Here is a 25,944-nt window from a genome sequence, read left to right on the forward strand (position 1 = left end):
GCTTAATAATAATTTTATTATATCATTATTCATATGCCGCCCACCTGACTGGGTTTCCCCGGCCACTCTGGGTGGCTCCCAACAAAACAAAGAACAACCATTAAGAACTTTCCAGTGCAAGGCTGCTTTCAGATGTCTTCTAAAAGTAAAATATTTATCTCTTTGGTAACTGACGGGAGGGCGTTCCACAGGGCGGGCGCCACCACTGAGAAATCCATCTGCCTGGTTCCCTGTAACCTCACTTCTTTCAGTGAGGGAACCACCAGAAGGCCCTCGGCGCTGGATCTCAGTGTCCGGGCTGGATGATGGGGGCGGAGACGCTCCTTCAGGCATACTGGGCCGAAGCCGTTTAGGGCTCTAAAGATCAGCACCAACACTTTGAATTGTGCTCGGAAACGTACTAGGAGCCAATGTAGATCCTTTAGGACCGGTGTTATATGGTCCCAGTGGCCACTCGAACTGACCAGTCTTGCTGCTGCATTCTGGATTAGTTTTAGTTTCCAAGTCATCTTCAAAGGTAGCCCAAGCAGGAGATAACTAGAGCATGCACCATTCTGGTGAGACAGTCCGCGGGCAGGTAGGGTCTCATCCTGTGTACCAGATGGAGCTGGTAGACCAGCTGCCCTGGACACAGAATTGACCTGCGCTTCTACAGGCAACTGTGAGTCCAAAATGACTCCCAGACAGCGCACCTGGTCCTTTAGTAGCACAGTTACCCCATTCAGGACCAGGGAGTCCCCCACGCCTGCCCGCTCCCTGCCCACCAGAAACAGTCCTTCTGTCTTGTCACGATTCAACTCGGAGGACATCTGCACGGAGCCAATCGGAAGCCACGTATTCATCAAAAGGAGAGCTTCCAGGATTTTGCCTGGATTTTCGAGGCCCAAATTGCCTGGCAATGCAAAAAGGTAAAAGACCCCTTGACAGTTAAGTCCAATCAAAGGCGACTATGGGGTTGTGGCACTCATCTCGCTTCAGCTTGAGTTTGTCCACAGACAACTTTCCAGGTCATGTGGCCAGCAGGACTAAACCACTTCTGGCACAACGGGACACTGTGATGAGTGCCAGAGCGCACAGAAATGCTGCTTTCCTTCCTGGCACAGTGGTACCTATTTATCTACTTGCACTCGTGTGCTTTCGAACTGCTAGGTTGGCAGAAGAAGGGACAGAGCAACAGCAGCTCACTCCATCGTGGGGATTCGAACCACTGACCTTCCGATCAGCAAGCCCAAGAGGCTCAGGGGTTTAGACCACAGCACCACCTGCTCCCCTCTGCCTGGCAATGCATCTAATGTGGGACTGGTTTGATCAGAAGCCTTCCTGCTCCTTAAGGTCTAGGCGCTGCTGCACTCCCAAGCTCCCTTTGACCCTAACCACTGCCCACATTGCCAGGAATGATGGGTGCCCCTCTGCTGAGCTAGGGGCCTTCCTGGTCAAGGGGATCCCTAGCGCCATGCGGAACGGAACATACCATGGGTGGTATCACAGCTGCCCGGTGCTGAAGCTGCTGCAAGTCCATCGGCACTTGTTTTATCGCGGACGACACAAGGAGGGGCCCGGTGGGATTCAACAGGGAAGGCTTCGAGTCCATCGTAAACATTCTGGATGGGGAAGGAAATGACATCAGAACACATGGCGGCGGAACGGGACTATTGCATATGCAGAAAAAATAACACGAAAAACTGAGAACAGTGAAGGGAGGTAAGAAAGCGGATTAGGTTTATCCTGGAGTAACTGCACTATTTAATGTTAACATTTGGGGCTGTTGCTGCCCCTGCTTACGTTGCTCACCAACCCCGCCAGCTGGCAGGCACATGAATTGCAGCATGACGATTTTTTCCCCTTACACAAATACTATATAGGAAGATAAAGGATAATGGCAGAGCATCACCAACTCAGTACGCTCTTATTTGGAAATTGGAACGGCTTGATCTGTTTAGGGCAGGACTTGTTTAAACCAAATGTAACCGAAAAGAGTGAAAAAGGCAAATGCAGATAATTACATAAGGCAGAGTCTTCAACTGACTGACGTACCTAATTGTTTCTGAAATGATGTATTTCTTGTGTTGCAATTACTGGTTTTGCTATAAATTATGAAACCAATGATTTGGGTTTTTTTAAAGAGAGAACTCACCGAGGAAAGAAAAAAAAGGGGGGAAACGAATGACCCATAGACGTCCAGCGTAGCATAGTGGTTAGAGTGTTGGACTCTAAGCAACGCTCCCCACTCGGCCATGAAGTTCACTGGGTGACCTTGTGGTCACTCTCAGCCTAACCTACCTTAAAGGGTTTGCTGTGAGGATTAAATGGGGAGGAAGAAAACTATGTATGCCACCCTTGAGCTCCATGGAGGAATGGTAGGATAAAAACAGGGTACCATTAATTAAGCAATAATATGACTAAAAACAGGACTGCCATACATCCGGATTTTCCTGGAACTGACGCTTTGTCCTGGAATGTTATTTTGGTGTTTTTTTGTTTTAAAAAAAGTTCAACAACTTTCGGGGTGGCAACCCTAACTAAAAAGAAAAAGGGAAATGTCCTCTGGGTAGCTGATTGCAGCAGGCTGGTCTGGGACTTTTATGGACCAACAGCAGAGATTCTTCCCCCGGCCCCTCCATTGGCTAGAAGGGAAAGTTCTCTGCGATACTCTTGGTAAGAAAAAAAAAATGGAAACAGAGCAACTCAATAGCTTTGACATTTAACACCCTGTCCAGGGCAAGCCCAACTAAGACCGTTCCATGGATGGCTTCCAAGCCAACCCTGAGCGGGAGAGAGGAAACTTTCCATTACACCCAGAGGGGCCGGGTGTATCGCAGACGGCACTGAAACCCTGGAGAGGAAGGCGGAAGGAACAACTGGAGATAGTTCCCCGGACAGCACACAAACTCCCCCCGCTGTGCAAGAGCAGTCTGCGCACTCTTGGCAGCAGAAAAACTGCGGGGCCAACACCACCGAGACTTGAATGTTAGGAGCGACGGGGTTGCTTTTTTCAGCCCAGCCCAGCCTTGCATTTAAACACCTCACCTGGCTGAAATGGGCAACCAAGGAATTCTGTGCAGGGGAGATCAGAGATATGTGCAGATGGCGAGGCTGGAAGAGGGAAAGGTAGCTCCACTCTTCACCCCTGGCCAGACTGGATTCCGTGTTTTAGGGGCAGGAAACCGAGAATGATTGGGGGGGGGAGGGCTGGCAAGCCAAATTTCCAGGCTAACAAGAGGGGAAGGAGCACCTCCTGCTACATGGCTTGGCTGGGAAGACGCCGTGTCCCTCCACATCTTAGAATCTCGGAATTGTAGAGTTGGAAGGGACCCAAAGGGACATCTAGTCCAACCCCCTGCAAAGCAGGAATCACAGCTAATGAATTCCTGAAAGGGAATCTGAGAGTGACTGGCCCAAGGTCACCCAGTGAGCTTCATGGCCCAGTGGGAATTTGAACCCTGGTCTCCCAGGTCCTCCTAGTCCAGCACTACACCACATTGGCTCTCACTATTTCATGGTGCCTGCAACAGCTTCCTAGATTTCCAAATGGGCCCTCCCCCTTCCCACAGGGCCCAAGCAGATTAGGTATTCCTGGCCTAAACACATACACAAAATTATGGAGATCCTTTGCTTCATTTGAAGAAGGCCTGTGGCTAAAAGCAGTCTTGGACTAAAAAAAACCACTTGTCTCTAAATCAGGGTTGAGGAATTTTATAGGGTCCACAGGCCAGATGGATCCTTCTCAGATCCTAAGCATGTAGGTCACATTTGACAGGTGTGAGGGCTGTGTAGCTGCCAGCCTCCCAAAGTTGCAATGCTGTGAGGTGAGTGGATGCTTTGAAGTCCCAAAAGTGGGTCTTCCAAGCACCGTGCAGGATTTGCAGAGAGTGCTACGTGGCGCATTAAGAGACCTGAGGCTTCAGCGATACCTCCGAAAGCACGAGGGGGAGTGCATTTGGTTGTGCGCTGCCAGACGTGCCTCTACCTGCCCCACATCACATACGATGTCAGGTGTGGGGCAGGGGTTTCCGAGCAAAGGCCAAATCTGAACCTCTGGCAGGTCAGGCTTGGCACACAGGATGGAGGAGCCCAAGCCCTGCTCTAAATTGGGAACGTACTGAATTGCTCGCCTATCCAACTTAGGTGGACAAGTCCGCAAAGCAGATGGTACACAGCGGGCCAGAACGGCTCCTCATCTGGCCACAATCAGTAGCACCAATTCTTTGTGAAAACTCTCCAGCCTTCGACCGGAGGGCAGACCTTTTTACCTCTGCCTGTCGGGTTCTCCGTCCACGTCCTCGTCAGCACTACAAGTGGCGCTCGAGTCATTGTCCGAGGTGGGCTCCATCCTCTGGGCACTAGCCTCCTGGGCCAAGCCAAAGTCCATCCCTTCCGGCTCCGTCTTCTCCTTGGCCATCATCTCCTCTTCCCGCTCTTTGGCATCGCTCTCCGTCTTCACCTGGACGTCTTCCGGAAGCCTCGCTTCGGGCTCCAGGGGCTCCACTTTGGGGTTTGCGGGGAGGACAGGCTTGGTGTCTGCAAGCTGGCTCCCGCTCTCGGCCTCCATGGATTCCTCCGCCTCGGCCCCCGCCTCTTCCTTCACCTGCAGCTCAGGGCTCTCGCTCTCGGCTACCGGCTTGGAGCTCTGGGCTGCCGAGGGAGGGGAGGCCCCGGGCGCTGTTTTCACGGGGGGCTCCTGCTCCGCTGCCTCGGCGGTCGTCATCCTGGAAGCGGAAGAGACGCTCTCGGGAGGGGCCTCCTCCATGGGCTTGGCAGCCTCCGCCGGCGAAGGAGACGGCGCGCTCTCGGTGTCGGAGCTATTTTCAGCACCTGCAAAGGCATTAAGTTGGGTGTAAGCATCCGAACGGTAATTAAGGAGCTTTAACGGGATGCCAGACGATTACCGCTTAGCGGCGCCGGGCAACGCACTCTCAAAAGAGGAGAGAGCTGGCGCCTCACAGACCTTAGGCCTCTGGGCAGTGGGGTGGGGTCAGTGACTTTTTCCTAGAAAAATAAGTACCATGTCAGGGATGTGGGTGGCGCTGCAGGGATGTGGGTGGTGCTGTCAGGGACGCGGGTGGCGTTGTGGGTTAAACCACAAAGCCTAGGACTTGTCGATCAGAAGGTCGGCAGTTCAAATCCCCGCGACAGGGTGAGCTCCCGTTGCTTGGTCCCTGCTCCTGCCAACCTAGCAGTTCGAAAGCACGTCAAAGTGCAAGTAGATAAATTCTCTGGCGGGAAGGTAAACGGTGTTTCCATGCGCTGCTCTGGTTCGCCAGAAGCGGCTGAGTCCTGCTGGCCACATGACCCGGAAGCTGTACGCCGGCTCCCTCGGCCAGTAAAGTGAGATGAGCGCCGCAACCCCAAAGTCGTCCGCGACTGGGGTCCCTTTTCCTTTACCTTAGTCACCATGAAGCTGTTATAGCAAGTGCCACAGTTTTTAACAACAACGGAAAGTGGTGCCGGTACTGTGTGCCCTTGAGTACCCCCTGGGGAAAAAGCACTGGAGGGGGGTGGACATGGTCGATTGGCTCTGTGCTCTTGAAACTGCACCAAGCCAGACCACAGCAGCTACCCTACCCAAGGTGATGAAAACTCAGTCCCCCCTCTGCCTGACCCCCTAATATCCCACCTCACCCGCAGGAGTGTCGTTGATCATTCCCCCAGGTGGTGAGGCTCATTTGAGAACAAGAAACCGAGCCTTGGGTGTCATCGGCCCCGTCCTGTGGAACAATCTGCTACTAGAGATTCGGCAGGCACCCTCTGTGGCAACTTTTAAACGCCTGCTTAAAACATTTTGGTATTCTGCCAAATGCCCAGGTTAAGAATACATCCATCCAAAGTGGTTAATTGATGCCTGTTTTTAAGCTCTTTATGGCTTTATTATAAGGTTTCACTTTTTTTTTTTGTAAACCGCTTTCATTTTTTGTAAAGGTACAGCGGTATACAAATATTTTCATAAATGAATAATAATCATAACCCTGGTTTGTGGAGTATCCTGCTCTGGTCTTGGCTACTGCAGCCTTCTCTGCTTTTTGCACTCTGGAGATGAGGAACCTGGACATCTTCAGATAGTGTTGGGCTACAGGTCCCAGCATAACTCACCATTGGCCACTCTGGCTGGGACCGATGGGAGTTGGAGTACAACAGCAGCAGGAGTGGGGGTTGATGGGAGTCCAGAAACAGGGAGCGCTGGGATAGGAGCCTACGGGCACACCCAAGGCTCATGGACTACAACTCCCATCATCCCATTCAGATTGTTTCCCGATCGAAAGGGAAGCGAAACCTGCAAATCCAGCTGGGATTTTGAGGGCCAATCTGAGAATCACCTTCGCTGTCTTCTGGGTTCTCTTCCTCGTTGGACGCTTCGATGTCCTCGTCCTCCTGCGCGGAGACGGTCGATGCCACGCTTTCGGACTGTGAGACTTCGCGCTCCTCGCGGGGCCTTCGAGAAGACTAAAAAAGGCAGAAAAATAAGGGGAAGGTGGTTACTCAAATATATATATATATATATATATATATATATATATATATATATGGGTGCAGACAGACAGACAAGACACACACACATGGCTCATTGGTTAGGCTAGATTCTTCCCAGCTCTATGGTTCTTCCCAACTCTGTGGTTTTAACCCCTTAACCCGGCACCAAACACAGAACAGTCTCCTGCCTACATCACAAGGGCTTCTTCACACGCTACATTTTGGGTGGGGTGTACAGCCAAGATCTTAGGGTTTTTTTGTTTTGTTTTTTAAAAGCATACACTAAAATATAAAAGGTTATATCCAACCAAGTGCTATTGAAATTTAATTGTGCTAAGTTAGTTGCGCTCATTTATTACACGTACAGTGCAAGGCAGCTTCCTATGTTCCCATTTGAACCACTTCATCGTGAGGACTAGAACCCTACTTTGCTTTTAGAGGGGAGAGACTGCAGCTCTCTGTCAGGGGCCCTGCTCTGCATCCGGAAAGTTCCCAGGATCGATCCCTGGCACCTCCTAGAGAGGGCTGGGAGAGACCCTCCCTGTGTGAAACTCTGGAGAACTGCTGCCAGTCAGTGTGGACAATACTGAGCTAAAGGGACCGATGGCTCTGACTCAAGATGAGGAAGGCCCACACGGAGAGGCAGGACTGAGGTGTGGAGATATGCTTCAGAGATCCAGACTGTGGGGAGCCCCGAAAAATTAATAATTATAATTTGCACTATAATGTGGTCTTTTTTATTTTAGTTTTTTATTTTAATTGGAGTATTATGATTGGATATATTAATTGGATGTTTTTTATTGGCAAATCAATAAAAATGATTTTAAAAAAAAGATGAGGAGGGCCCTCTCTTGAACCTGGCTCTGGTTTTCCAAACCAGACGGAAAACGTCCCTGCCCTTGCCCGCATGCTCCTTGCCCCCGCCCCAGCACTTGAGCCAAGGCTGACTAATATCTGAAGGGCTGCCACCAGACCCGATGGCTTCAGACTGCAAGGAGGGAGATTCTGACTAAACATCAGGAAGAACTGTCTGAGGGTAAGAGTTGTTTGACAAGCTCCCTTGGGAGATGGTGAACTCTCTTTCAGTGGAGGTTTCCAAGCAGAGGTTGGGTGTCAGAGATTCTCTAGCCGTGATTGCAGCGGGTTGGACTAGATGGCCCTTAGGGTCCCTTCCAACTTTACAGTTCTGCGATTCTGCGACTCCCCCCCACTCCTTCTCCTGCTCACTTTCTGCTTGTACTGCTGAAGGAGGCTGTCAAGGTTGTGTCTCCTCTTGTAGTTGAAGTAGAAGTTTTTGCACTGGGCCTCGCTCTTCGTTCCCACCATCTTGGCAATGGCTGCCCAGTTGCGCCCGTGTTCCACTAACCCTGTTGGAAGCAGAAGAGAGACTGTTGTTGGTTTTTTTTTAAAAAAAGGAATCATAACCGCCGAAATCGCTGGCTTTCAAAATTGCGTTGGAGGGGTGGGGGGAAACACTGAGAATGTGATTTATTTACAAGACACCTGTCAGGGAACTGCCATCAGTGCCGGAGGGAGAGCGAGAGCTCCAGAGGGATCCCAGAGAGCGTCACGGGATTGGGAGAGGCAGCCCATCTTCTGGGGAAGGGAATCAGCTCAGCTCCAGTGGAGAAGGGGGGCAGATGGGGGAATCTGAGAGGGAGTCACATGACTCCTTGCCGGGGACCAGTGGGGGGAGGAAGGGTCCTCCGCTGCCTACGCCTTCCTTGCGCAGAAGGCTTCCGCGCAGGGAAAGTAGGAGGCGACTGGGCGTGAAGGAACTTCTATGCTGGAAGAAGTTTAAGAAACGCCCACTGACGGATTCTGCCAGCGATTGAGACAGCCACGGGTGAGTGGCTGTCCGGACAGAAAAGGTTCACTTAGGCAACCCAGCCAGGTGTGGGCACCGGCTTACGCACGAGCAACCCCTTGAACCATTACAGCACCTCTGGGCTTTCCCCCCCTCAGGGTCTATACAAAGGTTTCTTTGCTTCACAAAACAGCAACACAACCCAGGAAGCAGGCCTACGAACCTGCAGCCTTTCAGATTTTTATTTAATTAAAATAGGCATAGATTGCCACTCATGAAAGCAGATATCAGAGCGATTTGCTGTGGTATAAAAGTAAGACGAGTTTAGCGTGAACTGGAGGAAAAAAACCCAAAAAACAAATTACGTGTTGCCAAAGGCAACATAGAAAAATTCTATGCTGTTTGGCGGGACTTTATCTTACACACCACAATTTAAGACGCACAGGACTCCCCTCTCCACAGAGGGAGTGGTGCTCAAACCCACAAGCCTGAGATTCTGAGAGACTCTACCGACTGAGCTATCTTTCAACATGGAACACCTGTGCTCAGAGACCGGCGCCGATTGCCAAGCTGCTTCCAGGCCAAGTTCAAGGTGTTACTTACTATTAGTCTATTAAGTCTTTAACAACTTGGGACCAGTTTACCTACGAGATTGCCTGACCCCACACAGGCCACACAGCTGCTCTGATCTGCAGAACTGGCACTGCTACAAGCGCCGCATAATACCCTTTCCACATTTGAAGGATCTTTTAGCGTGGCGGCACCTGCAGTCTGGAACCCCTTGCCTGTTGACGTCAGGCAGCTGTACTCTTTTCCGCACCTGCTAAAAACATTTATGTTTAGACAAGCTCACTAATGTGTGCAGAATGTCCATGTGTATTTTAATGTGTTTTGAGCTTATTTTACCTTCTGAATGTTTTATACAGTAGTACCTCTGGATACGAACGGGATCCGTTCCGGAGCCCCGTTTGCATCCTGAAGCGAATGCAACCTGCGTCTGCACATGAGCAGGTCGCGATTCGCTGCGTTTGCGCATGATGTCATTTTGAGCGTCTGCGCATGCGCGAGCAGCGAAACCCGGAAGTAACGTGTTCTGTTACTTCTGGGTCGCCGCGGAGCGTAACCTGAAAACCTGAAGCATATTTAACCCGAGGTATGAATGTAGAGCTGTTTTTTATTACCTGTTACCTTTTACCGATAATTTTATCGTTTTCTTCTCTCTGTAAACTGAGCATTTTATTTTTAATAAAGCACCTAAAACCAAGCGGCGTGTGCATTTTTAAAAATAAATAAATGGCCCCACGGGAAGCTCTGAATGCAGATTAATTATCCCGCTGAGGAATCAGGGTACAGAAATGAATCCACAGCGGGCCGCACGATTCCCATACTCCTTCCAGGAAGACAAAAGCGTTGGACAAACCACCAAGGAGGACACCTGAGGCTGGCAATTCTCTCCTCTGAAGATGAGAATTAGCCTCCTTTCCCACACAGCGAAACTGACATGCTCAGAGGCGGCTTTGGGAGGGGGGAAGAGCATGACTCTTTTAAGGTCATTCCATGTCAGCGCCAAGAATAAAAGGGGAAAAAACTCAGCTCCCTTGACCCCGCAGCGCCGAGAGCTTATCTACTGGATCATGCAGTCTCCCTGGTTGACATAACCTAATTCTCCCTGGGCTGTAAAGCTGCTAAACCTCCCCCCACAAAACCCCAACCGGTATTAAGCATAGAGAGAGAGAGAGATGGTGGAAGCGAAACAGAGCTAAGAGACCTTTCCAGGTGAAAATGATAGAAAAAGACTCCTCAGGCAGGATCTGATCCTCTTTCTACAGAACCAAAACTTTTTGGGTTATCCTACGAATAACAAAACTGGTGTCTCCGTGCTGATAGGAGTGGAGAGAGCGAATGAGTCCGGGGTGAAACTGCAAGTCAGGATATTCAGGGGGGAAACAAAATGCTTGCAGAAGGAGAAAACGAAAAATAAATAAATGAAAAATCTTCAAAGCCAAACCAAAGGGGAAAAACCCCACCCCCTAAAAAAGCAGTCCAACAGGGACCACAAGGATGCTCAGTAATCGCTAGGAATCATCTGGAAGGTGGAAGAAAGAGGATTGGAGAAGGTGTGGCTGGAAGCCTAAGCAGACCAAGGTCCACATCCCCAGGTGGGCAACATTCCGAGGGCCACAGGCCGGGGTGGGCGTGGCCAAAGGTGGGCGGGGCAAAGGATGGGACTCTCTTAGCATTCTGCAGCCACCTCCATTCCAGCCATGCAAAAGTCTCCGCAAATGGGCACCGCTAAACACCTCTCACAAGCAAAGAGGCGTAATTGTGGTTCACGGAAGGACTGTGACCAGGCAGGAGCACTCAGAGGAGGTGCTGTGGGTTGGGGACAGTCCCAAGGATCAGGTAGAGGGATCTGGAGGACCAAATTCATCCCCCGCCTCTGGGAGTGGGGGGCTTGAGGTTCCCCACCCGCCATGTCAGGACCGGAGATATACTGCAACACTTTGTTGCAGTCCCCACTTGTCTAGACACAAATACCCCTGAGCCACATTCCGATGGTCCTGGGACCCTTTCAGTTGGAGGTGCCAGCAAGCGAACAGCAAGAGCAGGTGTCCTAAACTGTTTATTATTATTATTATGGACCCACAATGGTGATTTGTATTATTAGTTTGTGTTATATCCCACTTTTCCTGCATAAAAGAGCTTGAGGGAGGACACATGGCTCTTCCTCTCCTCATTTCCCCCCTCACAACATCCTTGTGAGGTAGAGCTTCGGCTGAGAGGCAAGTGGCGGCCGCACCCGGTGAGCTTCACGGTGGAGTGGGGACTCGAATCTAGCTTGACACCCTAACCACTACGCCACACTGCCTCTCTCCAACTCGACTGGCACGTTTTTAACGTTCCCCTTCCCACACAGGACCCAAACCTCTCTCTTCATCCATATATAAGTATCCGGCAAGAACTCACCTCTGGTATCTGATGACAAGGGAGTTCCCACTTTATGCAACTCAGAACATCTGCCGATTTAAGCCTCAAAGGTTTGCAAGAAGCGTCCAGAATGGCAATGCACCCAAGGCCACCAAGGTGTGTCAACACACAGGTTTTCAGCCCAGGTAATGTCAAGAGTGGCCTTTATTGCTGCAAGGCAACCAGCTTCATAAAACTGAAATGTTGACGCCCGGAGCAGCCTAATCTCCTCAGCGTTTTAGAGGGCTAACCAAACACCATGAGTTGGTTTGGGGAAGAAGATCTTCAGAGACAGTCCCATCGCAGGTCTGATCCCCGTTAACGGACAGCTGCATATTCCTGCATTGGACTAGATGATCCTCAGGATCCCTTCCTACTCTATCTTTCTATTCTAGTCTGTTTCATCCGGTTCAGGGAATTATTTGAAAATGACAAACCCTGCATTCTGAAGCCAGGAGGGGCCTCAGGTCAATGGCAGAGCACCCGGCTTTGCACGAGAAGGTTCCAGGGATCCACAGGCCTCTCTGCATCTCTAGGTAGGGCTGAGTCTGAAACCCTGGAGAGCTGCTGCCCGCCAGTGCTAACAACATTGATCTGAATGGATCAATGGTCTGATGATAAATAAAAAAGGTTCCTGGCTGTTGCAAAAAGGTTTAACAACACTGAAGAATCTCTTTGCATTGTACAAGACACACTCGCCCAATCTTCAATAAAACACTTCCTTGAAAAAGAAAAGGGTGCTTTTACCTTTTTTCGCAACTTCCATCTCTTCTTCCGTCCAGCGGGATGTCTCCACCGGCTCTGCCGAAGCTGAAACAGAGCAAGGAGAGAGAGAGAGAGAGAGAGAGAGAGAGAGAGAGAGAGGCGGGAGAGCCCGTCAGATGGCGAAAGGGCCAAGACTTGCGGTTTCAGCGTAATCTATTAATCTGTTTACATTAAGGCCTGCTGAGGCCATTCGGGAACCAGGCCCACTGACAGCGGGAGAGAGTCGGTTCCTATTACATCAAAAAGCAAGGGGAAGAGAGAGGGAGGAAGAGGAAGAGAGATCCCTTGCGAGCGCCAGTGAAGGGTAGAAAGAGAGAACTCCCCTGCAAGTGCAATCGAAGGGGAGAGAGGGAGGACATGAGGTCCCCTGTGAGTGCAAGGGGGGGAGAAAAAGAAGGCGCACTGGAGGGGTGCCAGGGTGTGAAAGGAGGTTTTCTCCTTAAGCACCTCTTTATCAAAGAGCCCACGCAAACCATTTTTGAGTTCGTGAGACTGACAATCCGCACGAGACTGGCTGCTGGAACAGGCCCAGCGCTGGGTTCTCACAAGGGCCCTAAGAATCTAGGAACCTAGATAGACTGCCACTGGACCTGGAAGCTCCATAAGAATGTAAGAAAAGTCCTGCTGGATCAGGACTCCTATAGTGGAGGATGAAGCGTTAAAATCGAGATGTGGGAAATATGGAAACAACGAGGAGAAGCAGGACTAAGATGTGGAGATATGCTTCAGAGATCCAGACCGTGGGGAGCTCCGAGAAATTAATAACGTATTTTAAGACGCACCACACCATAAAATGCACCTAGTTTTTGGAGGAGGAAAACAAGAAAAAAAATATTCTGAATCTCAGAAGCCAGAACAGCAAGAGGGATATGGCTTCTGGGATAGCCTCTCGCTGTTCCGGCTTCTGGGATAGCTGCGCAAAGCCTCTCCCGGGCAGGGGGATGAAGGCTCCCCCTGCCCGGAAGAGGCTGCACGCAGCTAAGGCAGAAGCCAGGACAGCAAGTGGGGCTCTGTTCCTCCTCCCGCTTCACTGAAGGGGTGCTGTGCAGCTCTCCCTCTCTGCGCAGCGCCATTTGCTCCATAATACGCACTCACATTTCCCCTTACCTTTTAGGAGGAAAGAAGTGCGTCTTATGGAGCGAAAAATACGGTAAATACAATTTGAACTATAGTTTGATCTTTTTTATTTTAATTGAAGTATTATGATTGGATATTTAATTGGATGTTTTTTATTGGAAAATCAATAAAAATGATTTATGTAAAAAAAAAAAAAAAAAAAAAAGGACTCCTACAGTGGAGGGGAGAACATAAGGCTGGTAGCCACTGATATTGATGAATTTGTCAAATTCTCTATGAAAGCCAGCTAAGTTGGTATTCACCACTGCCTCCTGTGGGAGGGAGTTCCATAGATTAACTCTGTGCTGCATGAAGAAGGGCTTTCTTCCTGAATCTTCCAGCATTCAGCTTCATCGAATGACACCACTTTGGGTCACGGTTTTTTTAAACACACACACACCCAACTTACGACAACAGGAAGCTTAAACACGTTTGGGGTGTTTTTGCATAGGAAAGGGTGTCTGTGATGTATTTCCCTTCCAATTTACAATTTATAAACCAGAATCCTTCCAATATAGCTAAGAAGAGATCCCACAAAATGGCAATGTATTTATAATGGACTTGATTTTCAATACTGACGGCTGCCTGGATTCTTCTCGTCTCTTTACAGACGAATAAATGGGCGACCTCCTGAGCACAGAATGACAGGGCGTCATCCTTTTCTTTGAGGGAAATAACTGCGGAGAGCTTTTATTCGCTACAGGGAGCCACGGACCGGAATCAACAGTCCCGAGGCCATTGTAAAGAGGGAAGTATTCACTGAATTTCTTAAGCGCATCAAGGCCACCGACACCACGTCTCCACAGACAGAGTGACCTCGTTCGCTTTTTTTAATTGGCCTGCTGTTCTTAAAATTAGGACAAGACAGACAAGGCAGACCCTCGCGCATAAAATAAAACTTTCAGAGCACATCTGCATGGAAAGCATTTAGACAATGAAGGAAGCAAAGTGGGGAGAGGCATTTTAAAATAACTTTTGTCTGTTGCTATCTGAAGGTCTGGGTTCTGTTTCTCTTAACTTACAGTTAGGGAGGCGAATTATTTTCTTAGTTTTTTCATTTTGAGCTTATTTATTGCATTTATATTCTACCTTTCCCCACCCCCAGGAGCTCAAGGTGGTGTACAATGTTCTCCACCACCAAGACCCATATTATCCCCACAACAAGCTGAGAGAGAAAGCTGAGAGAGAGGCAGCTTCATGGCTGAGTGATGATGTGAATCCTGGAGCCCCAGGTCCTAGTTCGACACTCTAACTGCTGTGCCATTAATCATTTTTGTATTATGGGGCAGGTACTATGGAGCTCAGTGGTTCAGAGCGCTTGCTTTACATTAATAATAAGAATAAGAATAATTTATTATTTATTATTTATACCCCGCCCATCTGGCTGGGTTTCCCCAACCACTCTGGGTGCCTTCCAACAGAACACTAAAATACAATAAGCTATTAAACATTAAAAACTTCCCTAAACAGGGCTGCCTTCAGATGTCTTCTAAAGGTTTGGTAGTTATTTTTCTCTTTGACATCTGGTGGGAGGGTGTTCCACAGGGCGGGCGCCACCACCGAGAAGGCCCTCTGCCTGGTTCCCTGTATCTTGGCTTCTCGCAGCGAGGGAACCGCCAGAAGGCCCTCGGCGCTGGACCTCAGTGTCCAGGCTGAACGATGGAAGTGGAGATGAAGAATGCCCCAGGCTGAATCCCCACCACCTCCAGGTAAAAAAGAGAGGATGAGATGCTTCCCTGTGTGAGACTCTGGAGCGTTGCTGCCAGCCAGAGCAGACAGTACTGCGCTAGATGAGCAACGAGTCTGACCTGGCAGAAAACAGTCTCCTCTGTTGCCAAGGGAGGGGCCGTAAGGAGCCGCCCAGAGTGGCTGGGGCAACACAGTCAGATGGACAAATAATAAAATTGTTGTTTAAAATTGTTGTTGTTGTTTAGTTCAATGCAGTTTCAGTCCCCAATAGCAACCCCAGGTAAGGCTGTGGGAGAGACTCCCAGCCCCAAACCCTGAACAGTAGTTGCTAAAAGGACAAATTTTTGGTTCGGTATTTACACCGGTTTCTTATTCTTATTCTTAAAACGTGTTGCTTGTTTTATCTTGCCTAAGGTCACCCACCCACTGAGCAATAAAACCCACATGGATGCATTAAAACCAAGCAGGGGAAAATACATTAAAAACATCCCGCCCCCTTCTAAAAGGCCGCTCGCCCTGTTCTGAACAAAGGGCTGGTTTAAACAGAGGAAGCTGCCTCTTGCAGAGTCAGACTGTTGGCCCCTCTAGCTCAGTGTTGTTGGGCACTGGCTGGCAGCAGCTGGCCAGTCCTGCCGCGGATCGAACCCAGGAATGTCTACCTGCAAAGCAAGGGGCTCTGCCGCTTCCACAACAAGTGGCAAATTTTAATTTCCTTTCATTTTGCGTTCGGAAGGGAGAACAGTTCCTTGGCAGAGCACTTAGGCATTTGGGGGCATTTTGTTAGCTGAATCCAAGACCGGTGAAAACATAGTGCCTTCCATTGCACTTAAGGGCAGGAGGCTAACATGGCAGGTACAGGGCAGACCACACTTTAGGGAAGCTTTTAATGTTTGATGTATTACGGTATTTTAATATTTTGTTGGAAGTCACCCAGAGTGGCTGGGGAAGCCCAACCAGTTGGGCGGGGTATAAATAAATTATTATTATTATTATTATTATTATTATTATGGCACTCGCAGCTCCGCCCACTCCCCGCACCTCAGCATCTGCCGCCTGAGGCAGCTGCCTCACTCTGCCTCATCACAGGGCTGGCCCTGCCCTTCCCGCTGGCCTACAACTGTTTTGCAGGGCGTCTACTCACAAGGTTCTGGCGGCGGGGGCAGTGGCGGCGGAGGCTCCTCGGTGGCGGCAGCCGCCGCGGCATTAGCCGCCGCGGCCTCGTTCGTCATCGACCTGGTGATCCGGCCCTTCCGCCGGCCCTGGCTGTTGGCCGTCTTCCGGCCTCGCGGGGCCACCTGCTCCCTTTCCTCAGGCTCTTCGGGAACAACTTCAACCTTGTCCTTCTCTTTGATATTCTCCCTGAGAGGGGAAAAGAAAGGGGGCGAGAGGAATGAGATCCGGAACCGTGAAGCGACTGCATGGAAGACGGGGGCCCCTTCTCCCCCCAAAGTGCCAAAGGGTGCCTCCAAAGCGGCTGCCATTTTACAGGGGGGAATCAATTTATTATTTTATTTCATACAATTTATATACAGCTGGACTGTAAAAACAACAACACCCCCCTCCTCAAAGGGGTTAATGTTAATAATTATTATTTAATTTCCACGATGGCTAACTGATGTCAGTTTCTAACTTTTTAAAGGTCTTTCTTGGTATAGTTTGATGTTTGTACTGCTGCAAACGACATATATACCAATGACACAGTGGTATACAACTACTTTTATAAAGATGTTTTTCATAAAATAGATAAATGAGTCATTCATCGCCTTTTACCTACGTCTCAAGGCAAGTTACAAACAGACCACAGGAAAAGCTGAAGAGTTTTAAGCACAGTACAGTGGTACCTCTGGTTGCAAACGGGATCCGTTCCGGAGCCCCGTTCGCAACCTGAAGAGAACGCAACCCGCGTCTGCGCATGCGCGGGTCGCAATTCGCTGCTTCTGCGCATGACGTCATTTTGCGTGTCTGTGCATGCGCAAGCGGCGAAACCCAGAAGTAACCCTTTCTGGTACTTCCGGGTCGCCGCAGGATGCAACCTGAAAAGACATAACCTGAACCAAACTTAACAAGAGGTGTGACTGTAGAGGGAGGGGGGGAAAGACAGACAAACACAACCAAGGTTCAATTATGCATCTTGATTGCATAACTAAAGGAGCTGGTGCCCATTCTGTTTGCACTACCCTTGACCCTGCGGTCTCACCTCCTGGTAAAAGGAAGCAACATGGCCAGCCAGAGGTCAGGGAAGCGGCCCTGTCCCAGTGCCTGCTGCTCCTTGGGCCATAAGCAGCCAGCATGAGCAACAATTGGGAACAATGGGGGCCGCAGTAAATTTAATGGGTGCGAGTAGTCGTTAGAGGTGGCAAACATCAGCTGCAAGCAGAGATGTGCACAACCTCGTGGCCCTCCGTCCGGAGTTGAGAGGGGAGCAGGGAAGTGGACTCCTGTCTGCTAGGCAGCAGCTAAAGCACAGGAAGATAAGGAGAGCCTTGCAAGGTCAGGCCAACACCAGTGTCGAAGCAATAATTCTTCAACATCAGCTTCGTTGGACTGGTCATGTTGTGTGGATGCCCGATGATTGTCTTCCAAAGCAACTACGCTATTCTGAATTTAAAAATGGAAAGCGTAAAGAGCCCACGCAAAACACTTTGAGTTTGTGAGACTGAAAATCTGTACGAGACTGACTGCTGGAACAAGCCCAGCGTTGGGTTCCCGCAAGGGCCAAAGAGAGAGAGAGAGAACTCCTCTGCGAGTGTAGGAGAGGAGAAAAAGAAGGCACACTGGAGGGGTGCCAGGGTGTGAAAGGAGGTTTTCTCCTTAAGCACCTCTTTACGCCCTCAACAAACTACAGCTCCCAGGATTCTTTGGGGAAGCCACGACAGTTTAACGGGGCATCAAAGTGCTTTAACTGTAAAGGTTGTGCGGATGCCTGATTATCGTCTGCCAAAGCAACTACTCTATTCCAAACTTAAAAATGGAAAGCGTAATGCTGGTGGTCAACAAAAGAGGTTCAAAGACCGTCTCAAGGCAAGTCTAAAAAAATGTAGTATGAACACTGACAACTGGGAAACACCGGCCTGAGAATGCTCCAGTTGGAGAACAGCCTTTGCCAAAGGTGTCATGGGCTTTGAAGACGCTCGAACTCAGGACGCAAGGGAGAAACGTGCTAGGAGGAAGCCACACTTGGCAAATCCACACCGTGATCAGCTCCGGTCCGGAAACCAATGTCTCCACTGTGGAAGGATGTGTGGATCCAGAACTGGCCTCCACAGTCACTTACGGACTCATTGCTAAAACTGTGTTTATGGAAGACAATCTTACTTGGCTACAAGGGAACGCCAAAGAAGAAGAAGTTCAGCATCCTGATCTCAGAGCCACCACCCAGATGCTTGTGGGAAACCTGCAAGCAGGATCTGAGCACAAGAGGACTCTCCCCTCCTGGAGTTTCCAGCAGCTGGTATTCAGAAAGCTTGCTTACACTGACTGCGGAGGCAAAGCAGAGCCATCCTGGCTAGTCCTCCTCCCGTGAATTTGCCCAATTCTGTTTCTGAGCCATCTAAGTTGGTGACCATCACTGCCTCTTGTGGCAGAGAGTTCCACAGACGGATAGGATGGGAAACATGTGCCACCGCCCCCCCCCCGTTGTTCTCCAACTCCTGCATGGCTGACAGTGGTTTGACACTGCCAGGCAGGCGCCTAAACTGGCTTCCCCCTGGCCGCTCCCCCCCTCCGCCGCCGCCCCTTGGTGCAGAGCTAGGGCTTCTCGCGACACAACTCACTTAGATTCTTCCTTCTCGTCCTTTTCCACTTCATCTCTTTTCTCTTCCTCTTTTTTCTCAGTTTTCTCGGCCTTCTCCTCCTCTATTTTTTCCTCGACTTTTTCTTCTTGAGAAGGACGTGGGATTTGCTGAAATGGAAGGAATCGGAATTACACAACGGGGCTACAGCCAGCAGCAGCGGTGGGATCGGGTCTTGGAGATCGCAAGCGCCCGAGCTAAAATCTCGGGGACAGGAATCCTCCTGGCGCCCCCCACCCCACAAATCAGAGATGCAACCGCATGTTCACTTACACCAGGCATTTGAGAAAGAAAGAGGAGAATGAATGAGAACTGGGACCAACCTGTGAAATATTCCCAACATGAGGGAACCTCACAAATACTGCCACAACAAGAGGGTAGAATTACTCATACAAATCTTAAGATTCCCACATGAAGTGACATTCACAGCCTGGATGAAAAAGAAGCAACCATCTTCCAAATTTACAAAGGGTTATTTTGCCTAGTCGCCTATAGGCTATTGTTACCCTGGGGCAGAGCTTTCAAAACTTTTCCTGTTGGTGACACACTCTTTATCAATTCGCGACACAGTAATTCAGTTTTACTAGCAAACCGGAGGTTAAACTAACCCTTTTCCAGCCTCGAGAGAAGTGCGGGGAGCGTTCACACAAAACACCTGCACACTGCAGCCAACACACTCACCTGTCACGACACACAGTTAGGAAAGCTCTGCTCTAGGGGATCTGGAAAGTGGCTAGTTACATGCAGAGCCGGGGATTGAGCTAAATGAAATTTTGGCTTCTGGGTTCCATAAATGAAGAAAATTATTAACAGTAAGGTGAGGAAAGAGAAGAGTCAATAGTACCCTCTTGATACACATTCTTGCCCCTCTAGCAGAACAGACTCATACTATAGGCCTAATCTGGCTTCAAGAAGATGTTGTTTGCCTGCAATGGTTTTGGGGGCAGCGTCTCCAGGGCGGGCTAGGAATGTGCCGCTGCCAGTCAGTGCAGACAATATTGGGCCAGATAGACCAATCTGGCATAAGGCAGCTTCTGATCCTCTTCATCCAACTGCTCCATTTGGAGGGCTTGGGATCTGCAGGGAGAATGCTCAACCCCCGTGCAAAACTAAGCGGAAACCCCAGGATGGGTTGGTGGGCGGGAAGCCATGACAGACCTAAAGGCGTCTGAGGTTTATATTAAGGCGGCCATGTAGCTCTCTGAATGGTGCCCAAAGCAGTGTGATGCAGAGGTCAGTGTTGGACTAGGGCTCAGGAGACCAGGGTTCAAATCTTGGCCATAAAGCTCTCACTGCATGTGACCAATCACTGCCTCTCAGCCTAACCTACCTCACAGGGTTGTCGTGGGGATTAATGGAGGAGGAAGGGAACCATGTACGCCACCTTGAGCTCCTTGGAGGAAAAGGTGGGATATAAATGCAATAAACAAATGCAACAGATAAATTCCAGGTGGGCCGCCACAGAGAATGCCTCTGGACCCACGGGTTTGGCATTGCCGCAGAGAAGATGCCCGACATAAATGTCTTCCGTCACCCTATATTGGGCATAGGCAAACTCAGCCTGCCAGCTGTTTTGGGACTACAACTCGCATCACCCCTGACGACTGGTCCTGTTAGATAGGGATGGTGGGAGTTGTAGTCCCAAAACATCTGGAAGGCTGAGTTTGCCTATGCCTGCCCTATATGATACCACTTTAGGCAGATCTTTGATTTTTCTCTTTCAGAGGTGGATCTTTGATTTCTCTCTCCCTGACTACATACTTCCCATACACACAGCGCAACCTTTTTAAATTCCCCCATCGGTTTCCTGTATGGCATGGCCAGCTGTTATTCAAAAAAGCCCAACATGACCCTAAGCCCAGCACCTGGCCACAGAACGCAGATCCCGCCGTCAAACTCCCATCAACTCCAGCCAATACGGTCAATGGTCAGAATGATGCAAGTTGCATTCCAAAGTATCTGGAGGGCAAGAGGTCGAGAAGAAGGCTGCTCTAGCCATTTCCTTCTATGTGGCCTCTCTCTCTCTGCCCCCACTCTAGGAATCAACTCTACCACTTTGGCCCAGGGGCAAGGAAACGGTGGTCTCCTGCATGTTGCCGAACTACAACTCCCATCATCCCTGACTGTTGGTAAACGTTGCCTTGGGGTTGATGGGAGTTGGGAGTCTGGCCACATTTGCAGGAGGGCCACAGCCTCCCCGACCCCTGGATGAGAGGCGTGGGCTCCAACCAGGGAGACCCACCTCCCTGGCTTGGCGCCTGAGTCCATCTCAAGGCTGCTCATCCCCTCTTGACCTATCCTACCTCGCTGGGTTGCTGTGAGGGGCGAAGCACGAGGGGAGAACGAGGCAAACTCGGTTTACACACTACGCTGGCTTCCTTTGAGGATAGGATATAAGGAGTGACGGCCTTAAATCAATCGCTGGGCAAAGCCAGCATTTATATAACTTTTCGGGGGGGGACAGGGGGGAGGGAGGGAGAAGTACTCTTCATTGTGATTGCAAGAAGTTTTGTAAGGAGGATTGGGTGAAATATTGCAATGAAGACTATGAAGGGAGTTATTAGTTAAATAACCAAAGTAATAGAGAAATTAAGAAATGTAGATAAAGTGATAAAGTGATAAAGATTGAAAAATCTTCAGATGTAGCCGATGGAAAACATTGTATAAGATAAGAAAATATGTTAAATGACTGTTAGGAATGATATGTTAAAAAAATTATATATATATACTGTATATATATTAAAAAAACATATCATTTCCAACAGTCATTTAACATATTTTCTTATCTTATAGAAGAGTACTTCTCTTCATTGCAACTTAGGTCTTTCCCTTCATACGCACTCAGAGAGAACAGCCTCAGTCGCTGGAAGTCAGCTGTTCCGATTCTAAAACACTCAAGGAATATTTAGAGAGAGCAGTGGGTTGAGTGTGTGCATGGCAGAAACCGGATTGTGTTTCTGGTGCGCAAGAAGACCCCGGAAAACGTCCTGGCCTGCGTGGTCTATTCAGAAGAGTCCGAAGGGTTTGCCAACATAAATAGTCACGCAGTGCCCCCAGATGTGCCAGGGAACACACATACTCAAGCAAAGAGGAGGAGGGGGGTTGTTTACTAAATTTAAGAGAGAAGCAAACTCTAGCAGAAAGCATCTCGCTTTGCAGGCCCGGGACAGGGCAGCTGGAGGAATGAGACACAGCGTTCCTGACTCCTGCCGAAGGGAGGTTTGGTGCCGCTGCCAGGAGCTTCCAAATCAACAAAGCAGGTGGTTAAAACAGGCCCCCATCAGCTGCAATGAGGGGCGGTTTTGGGACCGTGAGGGGCAGGTTGAGCTGGAGGGGAACAAGGAAGGCGGATCAAACCCATGGGTTAAATTATATATAGGACTAGGGCCTGGGAAAGATCACGGTTCGAATCTCCACTCAGCCACGAAGCTCACTGGCTGGTTCTGGGCCAGTCACAATGCCTCTCTCAGCCTAAGCTACCTCGCAGGGTCGTTGTGGGGATTAAATGGGGAGGGGGAGAACCATGAACACCACCTTGAGATCCTTAGGAGAAAAAGGTGGGATAGAAACGCAATACATAAATATTCTGGCAGACCTGCTGGGGAGAGGAGGGGTGTGTGTAAAGGAACATAGCAGATCAGGCCCTCATTTGTGGGTGCTGGGGGAGTTGGGCAAAATTTTGCATCTCCAACCAGGCGCCAAAATGCCTTGGAGGCTGACCCCAATTTGGAAAAGGGGAGTTAAGAGACAGATGTAAGAAAAAGACTGCATATTAAATGATTGTTTCTAAAGGATCGTTTTTTAAAAATATATATATATTTTTAAAATCGCACATGCAGGCTACTTAATAATTTCCAAAACAACAGCAACAACAAAACCTTCCTTAAGCCTGAGCAAAAGATATCTTTATTACAGTTAAGGTGGAGGCAGGGGGAGAAAAGCCCCAAAGTTATTTTTAGAGTGAAAATGAGATTACCTTTGAAACACTTTAAAACTCAAAGAGATGCTCTTAAAAACACATGCACACAGTAGACCCCACAAGCCTTGCTCATGGCTACAACGCCAAAGTGTTTAGTGCATTAACTGGTTATCCCAAGTGTTTCTTTAACAAGGTTTAAATAAAAAAAAAACAGGGGGGGTGTCCTTTGCCACACTCCCACCTGTCACCAAGTCACAGCAGCCCTAGATGTAAAGGGTTAACTTTACAAAGTCACGGGGGGAGTCCCTTCTCCTCCCCCCCCCACCCTGCACAGCAACACACAAAAATTAGACAGAGCTAATCACCCGCTTCCTAATTTTAAACCTCTTGCCCCCCCCGCCCCCCGCCCCGTTTTAAAAATAAACCGGCTAACGAGATTTTAAAAGTCGGCTTATCCGGCGGATGGAAGAGAAGCAAAAGGCAAGTTCTGGGAACACAAACCTTCGGTCGGCTGAGGCTTCGCGGTTCGACGTACCTGCATGCTTGACTCTTGCTTAAAAATAAAAAGGTTTTTGGTTTTGGTTTTTTTAATTATCCACAGCCCGGAGAAGGGAGATACCAGTCTGTGTTAGGCGTGGGGGTCAAAGGAAAAAAAAAAATCGGGCCAAGTTTCCAACGGCTCAAATGACATGGGGGGAGGCAAACTTGTTGGCAGCGCCTCCCCCCTAAATTTGGAGGGGAAGACTGCCCAACTTTTAGATTCCAGGGGGAAAGGGGAAGAAGAAAGAAAGAAAGAGAGAGAGAATCTCACGGTGTCATCCTGGTCACTTAAAAAAAAACAGAAAAAGCAAAGCACCTAAGCAGGGAGGAGAGTTGACTGGCCACACATGCCAGCTTCTAATCTCGACCGGGGTCACACGAGGTAATCCCTGCGCCGAGCGGAGCCTTGATTGGCCGTCACAGGAGAACCAGGCGTTTCTGTCTAGTCAGATCGCCCGGCTGAACCAGCTGCTGCAAGGAAGGACACGCGTGCGAGGGAGGGGAGGGGGGCCGGTCCACGAGGGACGGCGGCTCGTGCTGGGAACTGTGTCAACTAGGGACAGCAAGGAAGGGTCTCCCCCCCTCCCCAGGCTGGTTGAGCGGCAGATCAAGCACTCCAAAAAAGGATGCAAAAGAAAAACGGAGAGGAGAACCTGAGGTTGCGTTTCCTCCTCTGCACATCTGGAGGCCAGGCCCAGGATTTTAAACTGATTTCTGCCTCTGCACGTCTGAATGTCGCAAGCACAGAGCAGGGCGATTCCCAAGGATTTATCAGCCAAGACCACGAGTGTCGACTTGTCAAGGCTTCAGTCCCTGTTTCTATGTTTTTAATACTCTTTCACAGTGCTTTTTTTTCTAAAAAAAAATGTTTAGGGGTACTCTCATTTTGGCTCAAGAAAATCACCATTTTATAGTTCAAATCGGGGGAAATAAACACAGTAAATGGACAAAAGTACAAAGATTCACAAAATTTTTAGGGGTATGTGTACTCCTGCGTCTCCCCATATAAAAAGCACTGCTCTTTCCTGTTAACTGCCTTGAGATGGTGGTTTAGAAGGCAATCCGTAAATCAATGAAGATAGTTACTTGGATGCAGCAACAACTACCTGTATTTTGGTCTTTGCATATTGTCAATCTGCCTTATCTATATATTACTACATGGATATTATTTGCCCACCCTTCAAGCCTCCTGGGGCGGGTTACAAAACTTTAAACACAATATTTAAAATGGTTTAGAACAACTTAAAATCACAGAAAGAAGGTTGGTCCTAAAAATAGAAACCTCAAGTGCCAAAGGCCAGGATAAAGAATGCGTCTTCAGCATTCACTGGAAACTGTATAATGAAGGCGTCAGATGCACCTCTCTGTGGGGAGGGACTTCCACAACTTAGGGGCTGCCACAGAGAAGGCCCTCCCCCAGGGATGCTGCTGGGACACAAACAAATTGAGTTTTGGATGTGGTGGAACAAGCAAAATCTTAGCTGTAGAGAAAGAGGAGGCCTTTCAGGTATGTGAGATGAAGCTGTTATAATTAAGTTTTAACCACCCGAAATCTGCTAGTCAATATTATTTTTTTAATGCTTGCCTATTAAATAAATAAAACAATCAAGAGGTCATTTTGAGATCCTGCAGGAAGTGCACAGTGACTTTCCCTTTTTTAAGAAAGGGGATGAATAATGACTCATGGTTAGGAGAGAAAAAGCTGGTGTTTTCATTTTCACTGCCTGCTACGGAAACATACCGGAACCAAAACAGCATCTTTGATATGGAACAGGTGGGACCTTTGCTTTTGCAGATTAAAACAAGACTGTCAATGAGAATAAAAAAACTGGACTCGAGGGAAAGCAAAGCAAGACGTTTGGCAACAGCTTGGTTGCAGGAGTTGCCAGAAGGAGGAGTATAAGGAGCCAACTAACTTTCTCAGAGACTCCAACCCGGATTTGCGTAGGGATGACCAACTTCCAAGAGACTGCGATCTACTCACACAATTAAAAACTCGCAGTGATCTACCCCTTTTGGGGGGATTCAGGTCAAAGTTGTTCTCCCAAAAATATCCTGCAAGGCAGCAGAGGTTTAGGATGAGTCTTCCTTCTCCTAGATGAGCTCCCTTCCCAGTTGGCCGAGACACATCTGGCCCTCACTTTCCTCCACAACACATGCAGAAACCGCCTTCTTGGCCACTGGACCCACTATTGATCTCATCCACTCAATCCAGGGGTCAGCAATTTTTTTCAGCAGGGGGCCAGTCCACTGTCCCTCAGACCTTGTGGGGGGCCAGACTATATTTTGAAAAAAATATATGAACGAATTCCTATGCCCCACAAATAACCCAGAGATGCATTTTAAATAAAAGGACACATTCTACTCATTTAAAAACACACTGATTCCCGGACCATCCACGGGCTGGATTTAGAAGGCGACTGGGCCGGATCCGTCTACTGGGCCTTAGTTTGCCTACCCATGACTCAATCCATCAGAGCCTGTCTTTGAATGCAGGGGAAGCCCCTAACTCACAGAGGGTTTAAGACCCATCAGCTACCCTCACCTGGTTTAGCCGGCCAGTCAAAGCCATTTCCCAGGGTGTGGCTGCTGTCACATGCTGGCAGCTTCTAGGAGCCACAGGTGAGAGCTGAGAGCCAAAGGTGGACAAATGACCCCAGAAGGAGCAGGACGTGTCCCTCACAAGAGGTGCTACCCCTCCCCTAACACCCCATATATAATGTCCTTCTAAAAGAGGTGGGGAACCTTTATTCAAAAGGGGGGGCACCTTCCATTCTAGGAAATCTCTAGGGGGCCACATACCAGCGGTGGGCAGGGCCAGAGCAACATAAATTCTACCTTTGGTACGCCAGGTGAGTTTCTGCTCACACACACATACCTGAAGA

The 25,944-nt window shown here is 49.2% G+C and overlaps 1 protein-coding gene across 3 annotated transcripts in view; it reads right to left on the reverse strand.

Moving 5' to 3' along the window:
• The window catches only part of NCOR1 (nuclear receptor corepressor 1), a 110,697-nt gene that overhangs the window by 38,492 nt on the left and 46,261 nt on the right, over positions 1–25,944 (reverse strand). For all 3 annotated transcript variants that reach the window (XM_080982719.1, XM_080982720.1, XM_080982718.1), the window contains exons 16-22: positions 18,583–18,710; positions 15,951–16,168; positions 11,987–12,049; positions 7,693–7,832; positions 6,312–6,438; positions 4,251–4,812; positions 1,472–1,601 (exon numbers count right to left, since the gene is read on the reverse strand). In XM_080982719.1, coding sequence (XP_080838845.1) covers positions 1,472–1,601; positions 4,251–4,812; positions 6,312–6,438; positions 7,693–7,832; positions 11,987–12,049; positions 15,951–16,168; positions 18,583–18,710 — 1,368 coding nt within the window. The remainder of the gene's footprint in view (positions 1–1,471; positions 1,602–4,250; positions 4,813–6,311; positions 6,439–7,692; positions 7,833–11,986; positions 12,050–15,950; positions 16,169–18,582; positions 18,711–25,944) is intronic.

The sequence above is a fragment of the Podarcis pityusensis genome (assembly GCF_964106645.2).
Source record: "Podarcis pityusensis genome assembly, chromosome: 15".
Classification (NCBI taxonomy): Eukaryota; Metazoa; Chordata; class Lepidosauria; order Squamata; family Lacertidae; genus Podarcis; species Podarcis pityusensis.